This window comes from Lucilia sericata, unplaced genomic scaffold (assembly GCF_015586225.1).
Source record: "Lucilia sericata isolate MDLA Ls3-8-SP2 unplaced genomic scaffold, ASM1558622v1 Contig000009F_arrow, whole genome shotgun sequence".
Taxonomy (NCBI): Eukaryota; Metazoa; Arthropoda; class Insecta; order Diptera; family Calliphoridae; genus Lucilia; species Lucilia sericata.
This window is the reverse complement of record NW_023994049.1, coordinates 1,389,869-1,409,489: the sequence shown is the minus strand read 5'-3', so window position 1 is coordinate 1,409,489 and position 19,621 is coordinate 1,389,869. Positions and strand designations below refer to the sequence as shown.

General features: G+C 32.0%; 1 protein-coding gene across 16 annotated transcripts in view; it reads left to right on the top strand.

The window, feature by feature from the left end:
- The window catches only part of LOC119602792 (restin homolog), an 88,773-nt gene that overhangs the window by 47,595 nt on the left and 21,557 nt on the right, over window positions 1–19,621 (top strand). For 4 of the 16 annotated variants that reach the window (XM_037954575.1, XM_037954558.1, XM_037954631.1 and 1 more), the window contains 6 exons: window positions 11,655–11,807; window positions 11,900–12,106; window positions 13,126–13,291; window positions 13,359–13,536; window positions 13,807–13,869; window positions 16,638–16,748. In XM_037954575.1, coding sequence (XP_037810503.1) covers window positions 11,655–11,807; window positions 11,900–12,106; window positions 13,126–13,291; window positions 13,359–13,536; window positions 13,807–13,869; window positions 16,638–16,748 — 878 coding nt within the window. Of the gene's footprint in view, window positions 1–7,452; window positions 7,588–7,689; window positions 7,732–11,654; window positions 11,808–11,899; window positions 12,107–13,125; window positions 13,292–13,358; window positions 13,543–13,803; window positions 13,870–16,637; window positions 16,749–19,621 lie in introns of those variants that run through there. The other 12 variants (XM_037954567.1, XM_037954548.1, XM_037954601.1 and 9 more) reach the window with 7 other exon arrangements.

Below are 19,621 nucleotides of genomic sequence, written 5' to 3'. Positions count from 1 at the left end.
AACCTCAGACTTGCTCATTTTGAGAAGATTTCTCGTCTTGCTCTCATCAGGGTCACCCCATAGAATCTTTGTGGTTCTACCCACCGTTTCATTATTCCAAGAGGCCTTATGGGATTCTCTCATCCATATTTTTAATTCAGCTTTTGTTGCGTCGAATGGTTTTGCGTTTGTCAGGTTAACTACATCGAGCTCCCTTCCCTTTAAAGCTATTACATTCGCCCTTTCGTTGCCGACTACTCCCGAGTGGCCTGGTACCCATATGATGTGAACCTTACCTCTGGGAGAGTATTCAGTTAAAGCTTTCTTACAATCCAATACGGTCTTAGATTTAATTCTATCACCTGATATCGCACAAATTGCCTTCTGGCTGTCGGTAAATATATTAAGCCCTGTGGGCGCCATATTTATTCTAATCCAATTTACACATTCCGTTATTGCTCGTACTTCTGCCTGGAAGCTTGTGTTATGATTAGGTAAACGGTGGTATATTTCTGTTTCTGGGTCTTCAATATAGAACCCCAGACCCACTTTGTCCCCTAATTTAGAGCCATCCGTGTAGCAACGGATTCCTACTGGTATTTGCATGGTAAGACATTCTATCTGGGATTAGCGTTTCAAAGTTTCCGACATATTCAGTGTCTGGTATGCGATCAGGCACGTCCGATGAATGTGTATAACCTTCCAATGTGTCCAGTATACATTGATGACGTGTCCTATAACCGTTTTTGGCCAGTTCGCCTAAAGTAAAGAGCCGTTCGGCTGTAAGCGCCGCCTCATATCTTATATATGTTTCAATGGGTGGAATATCTAGCAACGTTTCCAGAGCCTTGGTTGAAGTAGTACACATGGCACCACTTATACCCAAGCAGCATGTACGCTGAACTCCCTGTAGTAGTTTGATATTACACTTTTTGTCCAAAGCACTCCACCAAATTATTGAAGCATAAGCTAGAATTGGTCTAATTACACTTTTATAAAGCCAATTTGTCATAGTAGGACTAAGACCCCATTTCATGCCTATGGTTCTCCTACATATCGCCCAGCACCGATGTGCCTTGTTGATCCTATCCTCTATGTGGTGTCTCCATTTTAATTTCCGGTCAAGTATTACACCTAAGTACTTAACTTTGTCTGTCACCGGTATCTTCTTGCCCAAGAAGCAAGGTTCAGTATATGTAGAAATTTTTGTCTTTTTTTTTTTGAATATCTGTGACAGATGTACGGAAACCAGTCCCGCCTCCATCTGCAAAAGTGCCGGGAAAATTCCATCCGGCCCTGCAGCTTTATAGGGAGCAAAGCTCTTGATTGCCCCTTTAACCATGTCAGTTGTAATAACTATTTCCGTGTTACCCTCCCCTTCCTCCAATATCGGTTCATCTATGTTATTCGATATACCGGGTGGGAAATGAGAATCCATTAGGAGTTTCATTGTCTCCTCCATATCCTCAAGCCTCCTGCCCGTGTCATCGATCATAGATTCCGGTTGGACATGAGTTTTGGATAGGAATTTTTTTATCTTCGATACGTCATTTACGCTATCTACCTGTTCACAGAAAAGTTTCCAGGAGTCTCGTTTGGCTTTTCGAACGATTTTCTTATATTCAGCAAGTTTATTACGATACTCATCCCAGTATACTGCGGTCTTTTTACGCCGTGCCCGGTTAAATAGTTTGCGAAGAGTCTTCCCAAGGTTCCGGATCTCCCCAGTTACCCAGGGTTTTTCCTGGGCAGATCTCCGCTCTCGCAGAGGGCAGCTGTCCTCGAACGATTCAACCAGGGCACTTGTGAACGTTTCCACTTTGGCATCTATATCCTCTTTATTTCGACATTGAAAAGTGTCCTGACCTAAACGGTTCTTTAGTAAGGCCCCGAACATTGTCCAATTAGTTTTAGACTTATTCCGAAACTTTATCGGCTTTGGTGGTGGCCTTAGTATTTTGAATCTTATGTACCGATGATCAGAAAAGGAGTGCTCGTCCGAAACTCTCCAATCCTGAATTTCGTTTATAAGCTCTTCTGAACATATAGTTATATCTAATACTTCTTCTCTGATTCTATTGACGAAGGTAGCTTTATTACCTAAGTTCAATGTTATCAAGTCTTTAGTATTAAAGAAATCCATGAGGGCTTGTCCCCTGCGATTGGTGTTTGTACTACCCCAAGCTACATGATGCGAGTTGGCATCACAACCTATTACAATTTTCTTATTTTTCCTTTGTGCCTCTTCAACCAGTTTCATCAGATCCGACGTTGGTGGTAGGGTCGGAGAATCGAAAGGCAGGTAAATAGATGCAAGGAATATGTTGCCTCGACCTTGCTTCAGCACCGTTGCATCCGATGTTGATAATCCTGTTGAGAGGAGAAAACATAAGTTCTTGTGACATAAGATACATGTTCTCGGGCGAGATCCTGTATCAGCGTAGAAAAGTTGGAAATTTACGTGATTTAATCCAGAAACCTTGTTGCGAATCGTCCAAGGTTCCTGGATTAAAGCTATATGTATTTTACCTGTGTTGATTTTAGCCATCAGAGCGTTGGTAGCTGTCTCGCTCCGATGGAGGTTTATTTGGATAACCTCAATCATGGTCATCCATTAGACTGTCTTCCAGCGAGTTGGTGGTCACCTCCTCGCTCTTTGGATTTGACTCCTCCGGATAGCCTGAAGTGGCTATTAATGCAGTGAGTACTGTTGATGGCACTGCGGTGTCCTTATCAGGCATAGGAATAGCAGTATTTTTAATAGACACATTCCCAATTCTGGAGAGCATTGCTGTTCTGTCTTCTGGCGGGTGAGTGATTTCCTCCTCGCTTTTAGGATTTGACTCCTCAACATTGCTAGTACTTGCTAATGATGCTTTGGGTACTGTCTTAGGTGTTTTAGTGTCCTTGTCGGGGCCGGTTTTGACAGCCCTTTCAATCGGCGCCTTCCCAATTTTGGAAAGGGTAACTACACTTTCTTCTGGCGAGTTAATGGTAAATTCCTCGATTTTAGGATTTGACTCCTCAACGTTATCTGTAGTGGATACTGTGGTCTTAGGTTTTTTAGTGTCCTTTTCGAGGCTTGTTGTAACAGCCCTTCCAATCGGCACCTTCCCAATTTTGAATATGACAGATTTAGAGGCGAAGTAAGCCCTACCTTTATTCTTGGCAAGACTAGCCATGGATTTCTGGTCGATACCTATTACAAATAAAGTTCCCTCAGGTTCTTCTTTCCTGTAAAAGACATCCCATTTTTCCACGGCCAGCTCAGCATTTTGACCTCCAAGAATTTCCAGTATACGTTCATTAGCCAGTTTACTGCCCCATCCTTTTATGTAGACAGTGGACTTTAGGAGCACCGGAAGCTCGCTCTTCTTTGCCAGTCCCAGCCTAGCGCCGTCCCAGGGAGGAGGGATACTTTCCACCAAGTTCTTTAGGGTGCTAACACATTGGTGAGATGCCAACCTCATCAACATCACGCCCATGCTGAACTCGCAGCTCTCGCTCTCTATTGGTTGTTTGCCCTTTGAAGCTATTGCATGGTCCACTATCTTATTGTTGACCAGGTCTTCTATTTTACTCTGTTGGTCTATTGGAATTTTGCCTGTCGGATTACCGGCATCGTAAACTGCATAGCAGAGATCGTCCCGGTGCCTACTTCTGGCAACTTTGGCGTAAGATGGCGGCTCTTTACCTTTTCCTCCGTCTAGCTTCTCCTTCCTCGTTTTTCGGGGCTTCTTTTGAGATTCCCTTACCTTCGAGGTTGATTTCGCCGACGTGTTCGTCTTCGGAATATCTGGCTTGGCGTTGTCACCCTTACTCGCAGGATTCTCACTTGAGATTCCTTTGAGAGAAGTATGGCTTGGCTTCGACTGTGTATTAGAAGACGGGGAGCTCTTTTTCTTCTTAGGCTTATTCTCAGTTGTCAACTCCTCGGGAGACCTGATCCTTTTTGCCTCAGATCTTGTGAGAGAGTCCGATTTTTCCTTTGGAGTGTCGTGGGATTGACTAACTATGATTTCCTGAAGCATCTTTTTCAACTTCCTCCTCTGTGCTCCAGAAAGTCTTTTCTTAGTAATAGGTAGTTTAGCTATGCTATCACTCACCTCTTTCACCATTTGCTCTACTTCATCCTTTTTGGGATTTGCTATAATGGTATTATTATTATCATCTGAGGATTCAGAGTCGGAACCCTCACCTATATTTAAAGGCTGAGGTAGCTTAGAGCTCTCTCCGAGTACATCCTTCTCTTTCACCCCTATATTTTTGCCAGCGGCATGCTGTACACTTGACGCATTGTCCGCCACGGAGGCCAAGGTACCCACCTCCGTAGTAGTATTCAGCTCACGATTGCAGGATGACGACGACACGTGACTCGCGAGTAGATCAACACTTGCCGCCGGTACTGGGTTATTTAGGCCCTGCACCGTAACTTTTATCTTTTTATTTTTATTTTCCATATTTGTTTTTTTTTTTTTTCCAGTTTTTTGGTCCGCGGGGAATATAATATTCCCAGGTGGTGGACAATCTGCCCTCCCTCAGCTTAAGTGAAATTAAAGCTGGGAGAGGACAGATGGTCCATCACCACCCCCTATCCGCCACCCGGGGACGCGCTCGGTAGGAAAAATCTGGAAAACTCCCCCGACATATAGAATAGACTATAGACTAGACCATAGACTAGACTAGACGTTGATTCCCTAGAATATTTTTACGCGCCCCAAGCGTCTGCGGACCACTATTTGGGAACCTATATCCTATTAATTGGTGCCACATTACATTTTTTATAACATTTTTAATAAATACTAAAATTCAAATTTTTATAAAAAATATAACATTTTTAATAAATTGCAACTAAGAAAAATATTTAATAACAAATTTCTTGCTATAAATTCTCTTGTAAGAATTTGTATGCTAAAAAAGGCTGTAAAAAGATAGCTGGCAAGAACCGTTCGTGCCCTGAGGCCATGTTTAGTTCTCATTGCTATAAATCAAAAAATGGTCGACTTTGACCGTTTAATGTTTTTCTTTCATGCTTAAAATTCATTTTTCATATTTTTTCTGCTTCCTACGTTCAACTGATCGTATTTCACACTTACATAACAAGTGTCTGAGCAGACAGACCAAAAGGAAAACAAATTGTATCTTGCAGCTACAAGTATCTGTATCTTCTGGATTTCTGAATGATATGTTTTCAGTGTAGCAGTCTTTAGGCCCGCTTAATATTGTTATACTATACTCTATATGTACATAGTTCGTACATAATGGTGGTACTGCTACAAATCATTCAGTAGCCAAAACCAAAACTCACACTTTTTCATATTTTATTTGAGATTTGCTTCTTTATTGACCACAAACAGCAAAAATTTCCTTAAAAAAATTATCAACATTAAAGTGAATGGTGTTGGTCACAACAATAACAAAAAATACAATGAAAATAATAATAACAATAATCATAATAATAATAACAAAAGAAACACAAAATGTGCGAACATTATTTGTTTGAAATTAAACTTTTTAAAAACCAATTTGTTTCCTCTTAAATTTACTTTTTTTTTCTTATTTTTTTGTTCAATTTAACTAAGCCAGCTACTTGGGTCTAAGGTCTGGTCGTACGAATTTATATTGTCTGAAACAGATCACGTTTATTAAAAGTATTTTGTTGTTTAAAATTTGTGTTATTTTTATTTTTTGTATGTCAGGGGGGGCTAATTGATTTATGGGTGTTTTTTTTGCGTTTTTGTTAAATTTGTTCAGTTTTTGTATTTTTCTTAAATGATTTATTTACAATTTTTTGATTTCTTTCCAAATCTTTTTTATTTTTTACCTTTTTGATTGTATGGAGGGTACTTCTTTATTTTTTTGATTTGAGTTAGAGATGTTTTAAATAATTTTGTAATTTTTATTAAGTTTTATGTCATAATTACTAATTAGGTTTGTATAAACTTTAATTTAAAATGCTGCATTTTTTTTATTACACAGCCGTAACAAATTGTATTTTAATTTTGAAAATAAAAGAAACATTAAGTAGATGGCAGAGGTCAGCTGAACATCAAATGAATTTTATTACGGAGAGGAGGTCAAATATTTAATTGTTATTTATATAATTAACACTTCTGTAATTTCGTAGAAATAAAACAAATTTGTAAGAAGTTTATTTCGAATATAATTAGCAATAAATGTAAAAATGTTTCTACAATTGAAGTGATTTTTTGCAGAAACTTGTTAAGCCACAAAATAATAAAACTATTGCAAAGAATTGAAAAAGATTTAAAATTTTATGAAATTTATATTCAAATATAAAAATTAATGTTTATTTGTTTGGACTTTATGGACAGCTAAACGGCAGGACCGATTTTTCTGAAATTTTAACCGTGTTTTCCTGTAGGTGTGGAAGGAACTATAGGTAACTCTATACTTCACAATTTCACATGAGCGACGTCCCACGCCCACATACAAAATAAATATTGGTATGGACAACTTTGACATCAATATGAATACATGGGGATAAAATGGGCAGCCTAGTTACAGTGGGCGTGACACCTCCCATATAAAGAAAACCTTAAATTAATATATCTTGGGTGGAATAACAATAGGGGGCGAGGCACCTCCAATATGAATTAAATTCTAAAATTATTTTATCTGGCAAACTATTGAAATTAGAATCTTAACATTTTGCACAAAGACCTTTAACATTCATGTGAATAATTGGGATAGAAAATAGGCGAACATTCATAAGTGAGTCTTGGCACCTCCCATATGAATTAAATATAAAAATTATAGTATATCTGAGAAACTACTGAGATCTAAAATTCTGAAATTTGGCACGAACAACTTTGACATCTATGTAAACATTTGGGTAATAAATTGTCGAACTAGATTTTATGGACATGATACCTCCTATATCGATTAAATACGAAAATTATTTTATCTAGGAAACTGTTGGAGATAGAATCTTAAATCTTGGGAGAAAAACTTTCATTAGGGAGGCTTGGCACTTTCCATATGAATTAAGCTCAAAAATTCGTATATCTGGGAAACTAATAGAGCTAGAATCATTAAATTTGCACGAAGAACTTTGGACATCCATGCTATTTTGATCAAAAATCTGAAAAAATTAACTGTTAGCGATTGCTTTACTCTCAAAAAAATGATTGTTTTTACTTTTTTCTCATCCTCTCTGGACTTATTTTAAGTTAAATACTTTCTTGGTGATTTCATAATATAGATTTTAATAGAAAATGAATCTCTTTCCTTGGAATAGTTTTTGTAAAACTAACACAAAATGCACAATGGGTTTAATAAACACACACACACACACAACAATTAAATTCTTAATTCCACACAAATAACAAATACTTATTATTTGTATAATTTTTAACAAAAATAAAACTGAATGTTTCCTTTTGTGTTAATTAACGAAAATTTCATCTTTTTTAAAAAAAACAAAATCCACAACAAATATTTCAAAACCAGATTTATACCAAGAAACCGTTAAACGTTTTACACGTTCGTCTTTGTCACCCGAAATGGATAGATTTTCACCATCACGTTATTCTTTTAAGTCGAGTTCACCATTTGCGAATTCGGACTCTAGTCGACGACAATCTTGTAAGTTTTTTTTAATGATTTTTGCTTTAAAATTAATTTTATTAATTTTCTTTTTTTTGCTAAAATTTTGTTTTATTCAAAAAAAAAAAAAAAAAATTAAAGACGATTTGTATCTAGAGGCCACAGGCCGTAGACAAAGTTCAGGTAAGCAGCAAAATTTTGAAAATGTTTAAAGAAAATTGGAACTAACAACAGTAATGACTTCTAATGTTAATCTTCTTCAAATCTAACGTTTTGTTTCAAAATATTTTGAGAGAAATAAACTTTATTAATTAATTAATCATAACCTTAACTAGATTTCTTAGACTTCTAACACATCTTAACTTAAATTTAAAAAAGTACGTCTTTTTTATTAAATTTAAAATTGCAGAAAATCTTATTGTTGTTTTTTTTTACCAATTGTCAAACGTTTGTTTTGTCGTCTACATGTAAAGGCGCTTGCGCAGGTGGTTTCCTCTTCTATATCGGTTGGTTATTTGCCATAAAATCTGTGTCACTTGATCTTGCCTTAAATGGAGGCAATGAGAAAATATTTTATTATTTATACATTTCTGTTGCGATGTAAATAATACAACAAACATACAAACATTACATTATTAGTAATTGTCGGCAAAATTCACAACTGCTTTTGGCATTTGTATTCCGAAACCAAAAATATATAAATAGAGAATTTCTTTGACATAAACATTAATCATTTTTAGCATAAAAAAACATTTTTTCATTCGTTTTTTGTTTTTATTTAGAATAGACAAGACGTGACTTTTATTAGATGCTAACTGGACAGTTAATGTGCAACCAAAAATCAACATACAATACACTTCAATGGAGTGATCTAATGCAGTGTTTCTTAAATACAAACGAACGACACAGCAAAATACTCCTTTGTGCTTAACTGCTGAAAAGCACACATTTTTCCATGTACACACGAGTTTAAATGAATTTCTTCCTAATTTGAATTTGTTTAATGAATAAGTTTTAGAAAACTGGAAAAAAAAACAAATATGAACAAAATCACGTAATTTTTGATTGACTTGACAACTAATTGCTTTTCAATATTTAAGATAATTTTATGCAACCTACATACGGGATGACACTAATGTGTCATCTAATGACAGTAGGAGTTTTATTTTTGCATTTTATTTATTAGAAGATTTTTGAGAAAAAAGAAAATATTAAAGCGTATATTTTAAAATTGCAACATATTGTTAAATAAACAACAATAACATACACCTGACACTCTTTTAACTGGATAAAACTAAAAATATTGTATTTTTTTATTATAATTGTAGATTTTTTATATTAATTTTAATGGTTTGGTTTTTTGAAATAGTAATTTAAAAAGAAACTATTATAAAATTCTTGATTAAGAACTTAAATTAAAAGTGTTGTAATTTTCGTAAAAAAATATATTAACTGAATGATTACTAACTGATGCAGATATCTGTTTGGAATGTCGAAAAATACTCCTTCTTTAACTAGACCATTATAGTATACTTTGTTTAATGAAAAAAAATTAATTGTCCAACATGTCTTTAAAACATTTAAATTTACCCAAATGCGACCCATTTTTGATTCGATTAAAATTGCGATATTATTGAGTAGACTCCGGGGCTGTTTAGCCCAACTTTTTACAAATTTAGCCATATCCGTCCTTGTGGTGACAACAGAAACTTAGGATCACGTAACCTGGGAGGTTATACTATTTTTCTGAAAGGTGTAAAAGGTGAAAGGTACTCACTTATAAGTGCATAAAGGTATGAAAACACGCTTTTACCCGTATCTCAAGATTTTGGGGGTGTTTGGCAAATTTCAACAAGAACTTATTTTTGTTCTATTCGGAAAAACAGTATCACTTCCCAGGTATTTTAGTCGCATAGTGAAATTTAATGGATTTTTATGTGTTATGAGTTATTAGAGGCAAAATAGGCTTTATAGAAATAATCGAAAGAAGTCAAAATTTTTATTATGAATAACCCAGAAATTTTAGGCGTAACAACTCTCTTAACTTCATAACTTATGTACATTGCTCTTGAAACCATCCAGATACATTCGATCGTGCCTATCGGACATCCAAATATATACATACCTTTTAGGAGTCTGTGAGTCCAAATACCATTCTGATCTAAAGGATGGTAGTCATGTAAAAGATATTGTACCGATTCTTCATCGTTTATAGACATGTTTCCAATTATAGAGAGCCATTTAAGAAATCCTAATTCACTGGACACTGCATGGTTAATGAAAGTCCGCCCATTTTTGTTTTCAAATGTTCATATGGGTGTTAAAGTTTAAAGTAATAGTTTCCCAGATGACGAATTTTTGAATTGATTTCATATGGGAGGTGTCACGCAACCCATTTTTTGACCCCAAATGTTCACATAAGTGTCAAAATTGGTCCTGCAAAATTTTGGAATTTTAGCTCTAAAACGTTCTTAGATAAACTAATTTTTGTTTTTAATTCATATGGAAGATGAAACGCCCCTTATTGCTAGCCTATTTTTTGTCTTAAATATTTATGTTGATAGTACAGTGGTTTCGAAAAAATTGATTCCTGCTGTTATATAGTGGGAAGTTGCCACGCCCACTATATGTGTTCGTACATACAAAATTTAAGGAGTCTGAGATAAGCGACTTTTAATATTTATATTGTACGTAGGTGTGGCATTACGCCCACTTGAATATTCCTTCCAGACATTTTATAATAACTTTTTATCGTCACCTGTGAAATGTTCCTACTAGTTTATATGTCCTTATTCGTAATCATGCTTAATTTTTTAAACAAAATCGAAACAATTAGTTTCAGAATATACTTTTTTATAATAAAATTTTATTCAAAATTCAGGCATATTAATTTTTTTTACACAAAAAAATATTCTTAATTACTTTAACATTTCCTCAACAATTTTTTTGTATTATAATTTCAATTTAATCATTAAATTTTATCTTAAACATGAAAACAAAATTTGCATGAATATAAATGCAAAATTGCATTTTAAATATTTAAAAAAAAGTAAAAAACTTGTATCTCCATAAATAACAATTGTTTTTGTTGTTCAATTATTTTCTAGAAAAACTCCCCCACATGAAAATTGCAAAAGTGTTTGTTGCAATAAAAAAAAATATTTAAAAAATAACAACACACTATTGCATTTTAACATTTGTGTATTGACCATGATATAATTTATTATTAAATTATTCATTTTTTTAATAATTCTTCAAACAACAGTCGTTCAGTGAACGTACAGTGCAGGGAAAATGTTTTCGTACTATTATACAGGGGGATGCGTATGATTTTCCAGTCCTGGAGTTTCAGACTGAAATGGCTAGGGAATAGGTTCCACGACGATGGTTTTGTTAAGGTCATTAGTCACTTCTTCGACTGGGCTTTATAGGGGGACGAAGATTTTCTCTCTTATTTCTTTATTCTTTGGGTACTGACTTGTTAATTATATCTATCCTTTTACCTTCTTCTCTAGTTTTACTTGTAGTGTGTTTTCTTTTGTTTCTCTGTTTCTGAATCCTCACTCCTTGAAGGGAATCACAATGGAACTTAAGGTCTCCGAGTGGATATGCACCGATTTTATGGTGTATAACCCTTCTTAACCTAAACCTGCAGTATTGTGCTGTATATACTGCGCATAATTATGTGCAACATTAATTGTCAAATTAATAGTTTTCAATTTGAAAACTTGAGTTATTTATTTAATATTTGTAATTTACATTTCTAGTATTCCTATTGTATTTAAAAATAGTCGCCTAAAAATGACATCATTGTACAATTTTAAACACAAAATAAGCGGGTATTTAAAAAATAACGTCATAAAAACAAATAATTTGTATAATAATTTTCAATATACAATTTAACATGCAATTTCTATTTCTATTGGTAAAATGGCTAAACTAAACTAAATTGTATTTAAACAATAAATAAATAAAAAAGTAAAACTGTGATGAGTTAAATTTTATGGGTGATAGGTTGCTAAGTGGATCTAATGTATTGTAGTATTTAATACTGAAACAGTTATAATATAATTTAATTAATTAACTTTCTTTTTATTTAATTTCAGATCATGGCTCTATTTTGACACACGATACAGAACAGTTTATAATTGGCCAGAGAGTTTGGGTTGGTGGCATACGTCCGGGACAAATAGCCTATATTGGTGAAACACATTTTGCACCCGGTGAATGGGCTGGTGTTGTCTTAGATGAACCTAGTGGTAAGTTCATAAGAAATTTAAATTGATTTTTAAAGTGTTCAAGAAAAACTAATCATTATCTGTTATAAAAAAAAAACTTTAAAACAAAAAAGGTAAAAATGATGGTTGTGTTGCCGGAAAACGTTACTTCCAATGTGAACCAAAAAAGGGTATATTCTCCCGTTTAACACGTCTTACCTTGGCACCATTGCCAGGAGCTCAAACACCTACTTCACCGCTATCAAAATTTTCTCCAGATCGTTCACGTACAGTTTCACCCACAGCCAGTATACGCAGTTCTTTCTTACGTAGTCCTGGAAGTAAGTTAATCCAATTTTTTTATATAAGGATTTTTCTAAAAGATGGTTATATTTCTATTTAATATATGGCTTAAGAAGATGTTTGGTCTACAATTAGATATGTGACATTTTTTACCTTAATCCTTACAAGAATGAATACCTCATATATTTTTCAGAAGACAAATTATTTTGTTCAATTTACTGCCGTTATAATTTTAAATAGTGTTCCCTGGGTGCTTAGCCATCGTGATCGAAATTAAACTCAAAATTTAGATTACAAAAATATAGAATAATAAAATATTAACACTGGACGTAATTTTTAAGAATTTTCCAATCAGTATTCATGAGGGAATTATATCAGGATTAATGCCATTTCCAACATATTTTTCTAGAAAAGCTTCAAAATGGGAAAGAAAGTACTCCAAAGTTTCACAGTTCTCTCTACATCCTGTGTATCCACTTAGAATACGTACCATCATACTGGCCTCAGACTTGCTCATCTTGTTACGCTTCTGGTCCTGCTCTCGTTAGGGTCACTCCATAGGTTTCTTGTGGTTCCACTCACCGTTTCTTTATTCCAGGAGGGATTATGGAATTCTCCCAACCATATTTTTAATTCAGCCCTCATTGCGTCGAATTGTTTTGCGTTCGTTAGGTTAACTATCTCGAGCTTCCTTTCTTTTAAATGTAGAACATTCGCTCTTCGCTACCGACCACTCCCGTGTGACCCATATAATGTAAAAATTACCTCTGGTAGAGTATTCGGTTAAAGCTCTTCGCCCTAATAGCCTTCTGATATTCGCTAAATATGTTTATTGTTTTATTGTTTATTTCATCTATTTTAAATATTTCGGGAATAGTAAAGTCCATGAAACTTTTTAATCCATATTTGCAGAAATATTACATCCTTTAAGAAAATCCTTCTTTTTGTATGATTTCAAATCAAATAATATTCATTGGAATCGTACATATAATGAAATTGTTTTTTACGAATTAAAATTTATATTTAATTAATCAATATTTATAATAAAAATCATAAGAAAATGGTTTGACCGTGGGTGATCGTGTTATTGTTTCCTCTGGCTTTGGCAGTCGTCCTGGAATTCTTCGTTATTTGGGTGAAACACAATTTGCATCGGGAAATTGGTGCGGCATTGAATTGGATGAGGCCAGCGGTAAAAACGATGGCTCCGTTGACGGTGTTAGGTTCGTCTCTATTTTATGCGAACAAATAAATTTTAAGAATTATTCTTCTAAAATTCCTATTCCATAGATATTTCGAATGTAAACCAAAATTTGGTGTTTTTGTGCCAATTGCAAAAGTCTCCCTGTCACCATCATCTAAAAAGTCTCGCCTATCCCGAACAGGATCCCGTGAATCTCTTACTTCCATTGGCACAATGAACAGCATTGCCACGACAAATACATCACGCTTGCGCTTGAATGCTCAGGTATAAGAATAGTTATATACAACTTTTCTACTCAATGATGCTGCATGTTATCTATCTATCTTTCTTGAGTTCATTTTGTTCAATTTAATTTTGTTAATTTTTTCTTATTTAAGTTTAACGTTACGTTTCCTTACAAAAACAATTCAATACACAAAAGTATTAAATTAATTTAAAGTTAAACTCTACATTAATCACTTTAGTAAACATACATTTAACAAAGTTTCCCATTAACCAATAATGTAATGAATCCTACCTGTTTTTTTCAAGCAGCGCAAATCGTCGTCATTTAAACCCGTTGCTGTCACCACACCAAAAAGCCAATTTTCTATGCAGGTACGCTAAAGCTTATCCCGATTAATATTTAATTCTTTTTTATAACGATTTTTAATATTACATATATTTAACAATTATTTATAAAACAATACACTCAACCTAAATTGACCTACAAATAACCCCAATTAATTATTAAAATATTTAAATATGTTTTGTTTTTCCCTGTATATATTTATTATTAAATTATTATTTATGTATATGTTCGGGAAAAGGCCGTCAATGCAAAAAAGCTAAAAGATTAACACCTGTATTCATAAACGACCAATAAAGTTATTAGAATTTGAAATGGAAAAAATGCTTGATAATCAATAAATAAACTATTGACAAATTTATGAATACAAGGGTCAATTCTTTTTGAGACGTGTTTTTCCTTTAAATACATACATATCTATTTAAACAAACTGTAAAATATTTCCTTTTAACACATTTTTTTGGTAAATTAACCAAATTTTACTAAAAATCATTTAGCTCCCCACACTTATTTAAAATTGGTAACAAATACACAAATCCCAAAATAATTACTTTTTATCTTTTAATTTATTTACATTATACAAATAATTACTTATTATTGTTATTTTTATTGTTTTTTGGTCATGTCGGATTAAAAATTATTCATTATTATTCTTTAAAATGTTTCTTTTTTTCTGTAAATAAAGCGCAGTTTAATGCAACTTTCAAAAAAAATTTAAAATAATTTGCACGCTTTTGTTTTATTTTATTTTTATATCTATTTTATTATTGTTTTTTTATGGTTTGTTTTATTTGTTAAATTATTTGTTTATTTTGGTTTTCTGCCTATTTTGGATGCTTTTGTTGTTTCATATGTAATATCTTCTCTATCTCTACCCTCATATTCTGCATGTGAATGTTTAGTAAGTAAGTTTTTCGCCCTGGATAAATCTTGAGTAAAATTTCAGTCAACATAATGTTTTGGAAATATTATGTAAGGTCAACTTGTACGATAAGTCCGTTATTATTATTTTAACACTAAAGACTGCATCAGAAAAAACCTATCCCTGACCAACAAATTATATTTTTTTGATCACGTTAGCTTTAAACAACAACTCTTATGTGCGTCTGTCAGATTGTTTAAAGCTAAAATTTATCTTATATTTCGGTAAAAATGGACTCCTAGAAAACAGTATGAGAAGAAATAATATCTTTACATTATTTCAAAAGCAATTAAACAGTATAAGTAAGACTTAAGTATTGAAAGAAACCCTGAATCGAAAAGAAAAAAGTCTAACAGATATTGATAAGGCAAAATAATTCGAACAACTATTTCGAAGAGCACCGAAGACTTTCATTACAAAAACAGCTCATAAATGCTCTGATTCGTTAGTGCACAGAGCCAAATCTAAAGCTGGATTAAAGTCGTATAAAATTCAGAAAGGTCCTGATCAATTTGGTAAATAACTTAGAAGCAGAAAACGAGTGAAAAAAATTTAGGTAAAATTTTATAAAAAAAAATACACTTGTGTGATGGATGATGAAACTTATGTTCAATGAGACTTTTCACAACTTCCGTGACAAGATTTTTATCCGGCGAATTGACGAGATATTGTTTAAGAATAATAGAAAAAAACAAACAAAAGTCCCCAAGATGTTTCTTCTGTTACAAATCACGTGCTGTTCTGGCAAAAGAAACCAATATGTTGTGACATCAGGTTTAACTACCTTTAAACAGCTCAGAGTGTCTTCATATTTCTGGACCGATTTGACATCATATTCAAAAGATAGGCAAATCCACAAAACTGTCCAGAACTTCAGACAGTGGAAAAGTATTGGACTCTTGTAAAAAAAAAAAGAATTAAAGAACACAGGAAAGGTGTTCCAGGACATGTCCGACTTTAAGCGTCAGGGGAAGCAATTATAAAATCTAAAATTAGTCTTATACAATTGTCAAAACACAATCTGCCAATTTCTTAAAATTGTTCATATTATAACAATATTAATTTTATGGGGACCGATTATACAAAATTCGGTAGATAGTTTTAGATCATAGTTTTAAGTCATATAAAAATTAAAGTAATTTTCTGAAGGAGACCCTATACTAGGGCTAAGGCCAAATATGGTCCCCATTTTTAACACCAAACAAACTGCATTAAATATAGAATATTTGTTAATAATTTTATACCTCTAGCTCCACGAATTAAGGCCTAATAGGCTTTAGTTTCAGTTCAGGCATGACTAAATGATGTTTCGATGTGTTACAGACGACAAAATGACGACTTTTCATCTGCAACTGTAGACAGCCTAAGAACGCCTCTTAGTTCTAATTCACACACATCAAGTTTTCTTTCCCCACACAAACTCAGAAAGCAAAGATTAATAAAGTTATTAAAGGTTTTTTATTACAGGAATATTGTATGGAAAACTGTTTAATAAACCAAAAATAGTCATTTATAACTTAATATTACGGTTTTACAAGTTATCCCTTTAATAAGTTGATAATATTCTGCAAATGAAGGTTTGCAAAAAATATAGTAGGGACTAAATAAAAATAGATACAAATACAACTGTTAACAATTGTGAAATATGTATTCCCAATTATAAATAATTTTTTTTACCCAAAACATTATGATGACTGGAAAAGGTTTGTAATATAATTATACATGTTTGTTTTATTTACTCCCTATTTTGTTCTTTTCATATTGGGGTTTTTTATCTTATATTTAAGAAAAGAAATAAAATATTTTATAAAACGATAAGAGATATAATTTTATTTTATTTAAAATACCCTTTACTTTATATAATTTTTCCAACAGGATTTATTGCGCGAGAAACAACAACACATTGAACAACTTATGATCGAACGTGATTTGGATCGTGAGGATTCGCAGAATACAGCTTTACAGTTTCAGAAAAATATCAATGAGGTAAATATATACAGCGATATAACATATCCACCACCACAACCACTATCCCATACACCGTTACAAGATACAGCAACAACATTGCTCTTACAAGCCGATCGAAGGCGGCCATTTAATTTGCTCTCTACATCGTTACAACAACCGATTTCGAAACGATCAACGTTGGTCGAACGTTCAAAATCACGTTCGCCCACACCAACAGCGAATGGAACAAAAAAGAAAGTTTGGTTTTGCGATAATCAGAAATTATATTTTCCCAATGGGTTTTAATTCATTTCAATTGTACAATGATTCTACAGCTACATAGTTCTTGAATATGATTTTTTGATAATTTTTATACAGAACTTCTGTTCATATTCTCATTCATTATATACGAACCAAAATTTGTTATTTTTTAGTTTGTTTTAATTTGTCACAATTAATTCTTAATTATTTGTTTATTGTTGAATTTTATTTTATGGTATATTTAACAATTTTTTTGTTTTCTTTTTTTGGCACTATGTGTTTCAGTTTTACTTCTTAGCGAGTAATTAATTAATATAAAGTATTTTAATTTTATTTGTTTAATCTTGGATAATTTCTTATTCTATCTTTCTTTGCCTTCACTTTTCTTTATTCTTCTCTTGTGACATTTTTGTTAATTTTTTTGTACACGATTTTTCATATTATTTCAATTGTTAATTATTTATTATAAAAGAATGTTATTTAACAAATATTTTCCATAAAACTGAGGGTTGTCATAGAATTCAATCATTGTCGGAATTGGTTTTAAAAACGACCAAAAAATACATTGGTTTCATAAAATCTTATATTTTCGGTTTTTTGCTCGATTATGAATCGTCTTCTAGATTGGACACAAAACTGATAATATTATATTATATTAAATCTGATCATGTTTTTTAAAGCTTTCAAATCCAATTCTATGACAACCCCTACTAATTGCATGCTCATACACAATGATAACAGTTTTTTGTTGCAGGAACCATATTAACAGCCTACATAATAATTTGATAGAATTTTTCATTTACGACTAATGAATTGAAGTTAATATTTGATTAAAGTAAAGTAAATTAAAGATTAAACCAAAAATATTGGTTGCCACAACTGAATTCACTTATCGTAAAGAAACAGTTTTCACTGGATGTATTTTTTTGTCGCTTTCGTTATTAATTTTATACTAGTTTAACAGTATTAATGTATTTCATACTTAAGTTTTGAAATATAATTTACAAAATTTCCTTATTCCAGATCCCATTAGACTAAATTTTATTCGGCCCATTTTTAGTTTTCAATAATAATTTTGAACTTTTGTAAAACAAGTATAAATTACGATGCCTTAATAATTCCAGTAGAAGGTTTTAATCTAATATTATAATCATTATCTAAGATCCCAAAAACGCAACGCAGTTCTTTTAGATTAGTTAAATGTCTAGTTTTAGTTAAACGATTAAGATATATCGAGGGACTATAATCAAAACTCGACTGTACACAACACAAGTTTTCAAGAGACCAAAAAACCTGTTTATTTCGTTAGTTCATTCTTTCACAACTATTTTTTGAGTGAATTGATTCGGTAAAACTTCTAGGTTTTTTTCTCTATCTTTGGATCTTCACACTCTATAATAGATGTTATAGTCTCCGAGTAGAGTTGCACCTCTTTATGGTGCATAACCCTTATTTACATAACCTAAGAATAAGAATTTTTTGATCTACAATATGTTTCTTGGACCATAGTCTATAAAGGTTCAGAATATAGAGTTGAGTTCCAAAATAACCTGTTTATGATTAAATCAAAATGGCTGATATCTCGAAAAGAACTCGATTTCACAGATTTTAACAGATTCTTTTCCAGATTATCCAAATATCTAATAAGACTTATTTTTCTAACAAAAAATTTTCAAAATTATTCGAATTTGAAAAGAGTTATAAGATAGAAAGTAATGAATAAAGTCTCTCCATATATTGTTTACTTTAACACTGCGTCTTCAAATCGTTAACTTATTTCAGGATTACTTCAATATATTCTTTATTATTGGCATATTTTCTTTAATTTTTAAAAAAGATCTTGTTTTGAAAACTAAGGCCGAATTACCTCATATCGAGTAAAATTGATCGTAATTTTCCTTTTTTAAATTTCGATCACGTATGATGAATAATACGAATTATTAACATGTATTATGTTAGTAGCAGATGGGAGTCAGATTCACACTCCTTTGAATTTAAAAAATTGAATATTTGATCGTTCCAAGAATAATAGTTTTACCTAAAACAGAAATTTCATTATTTGAAACTCAGTTTATATAATTAATTTTTTTTTCAATTCATTATTAATTAATCCTAATTATGATGTCTCATTATTTTCATGATTCCATATACAGGGTTCAAGTTTGTTTCACTTAATTTTCATGTTTATTTCCATTAACAAATTATATCACATTTTTTCTATTTGGTTGATTGTTTAACAATTAATAAAATTAAATACATAACTGCTATTAATTCTATGTAAATTGACATTAAACTAAAAAAAATCATTCAGATTTCTATGATTAAAGTCATACATAGAAATATACAAATGTATGTGTATCCAAATCTCCAAAAGGCACAATTAAAATACATACATACAAACATATATATATATATATATATATATATATATATATATATATATATATATATATATATATATATATATATATTTTCCAATTGAATATTTTTACTTATTTATATATAAATTTGTTTAAGGTACGTTCACATTAGAAAATATTTGATAAAAAACACTAAAAACTCAACATATTGATGCCTTTTAAATATATTTAAAAAAAAATTTATTTGCATAAAAATCAATTTAATATTTGCCAAAATATTTAATTGAGATT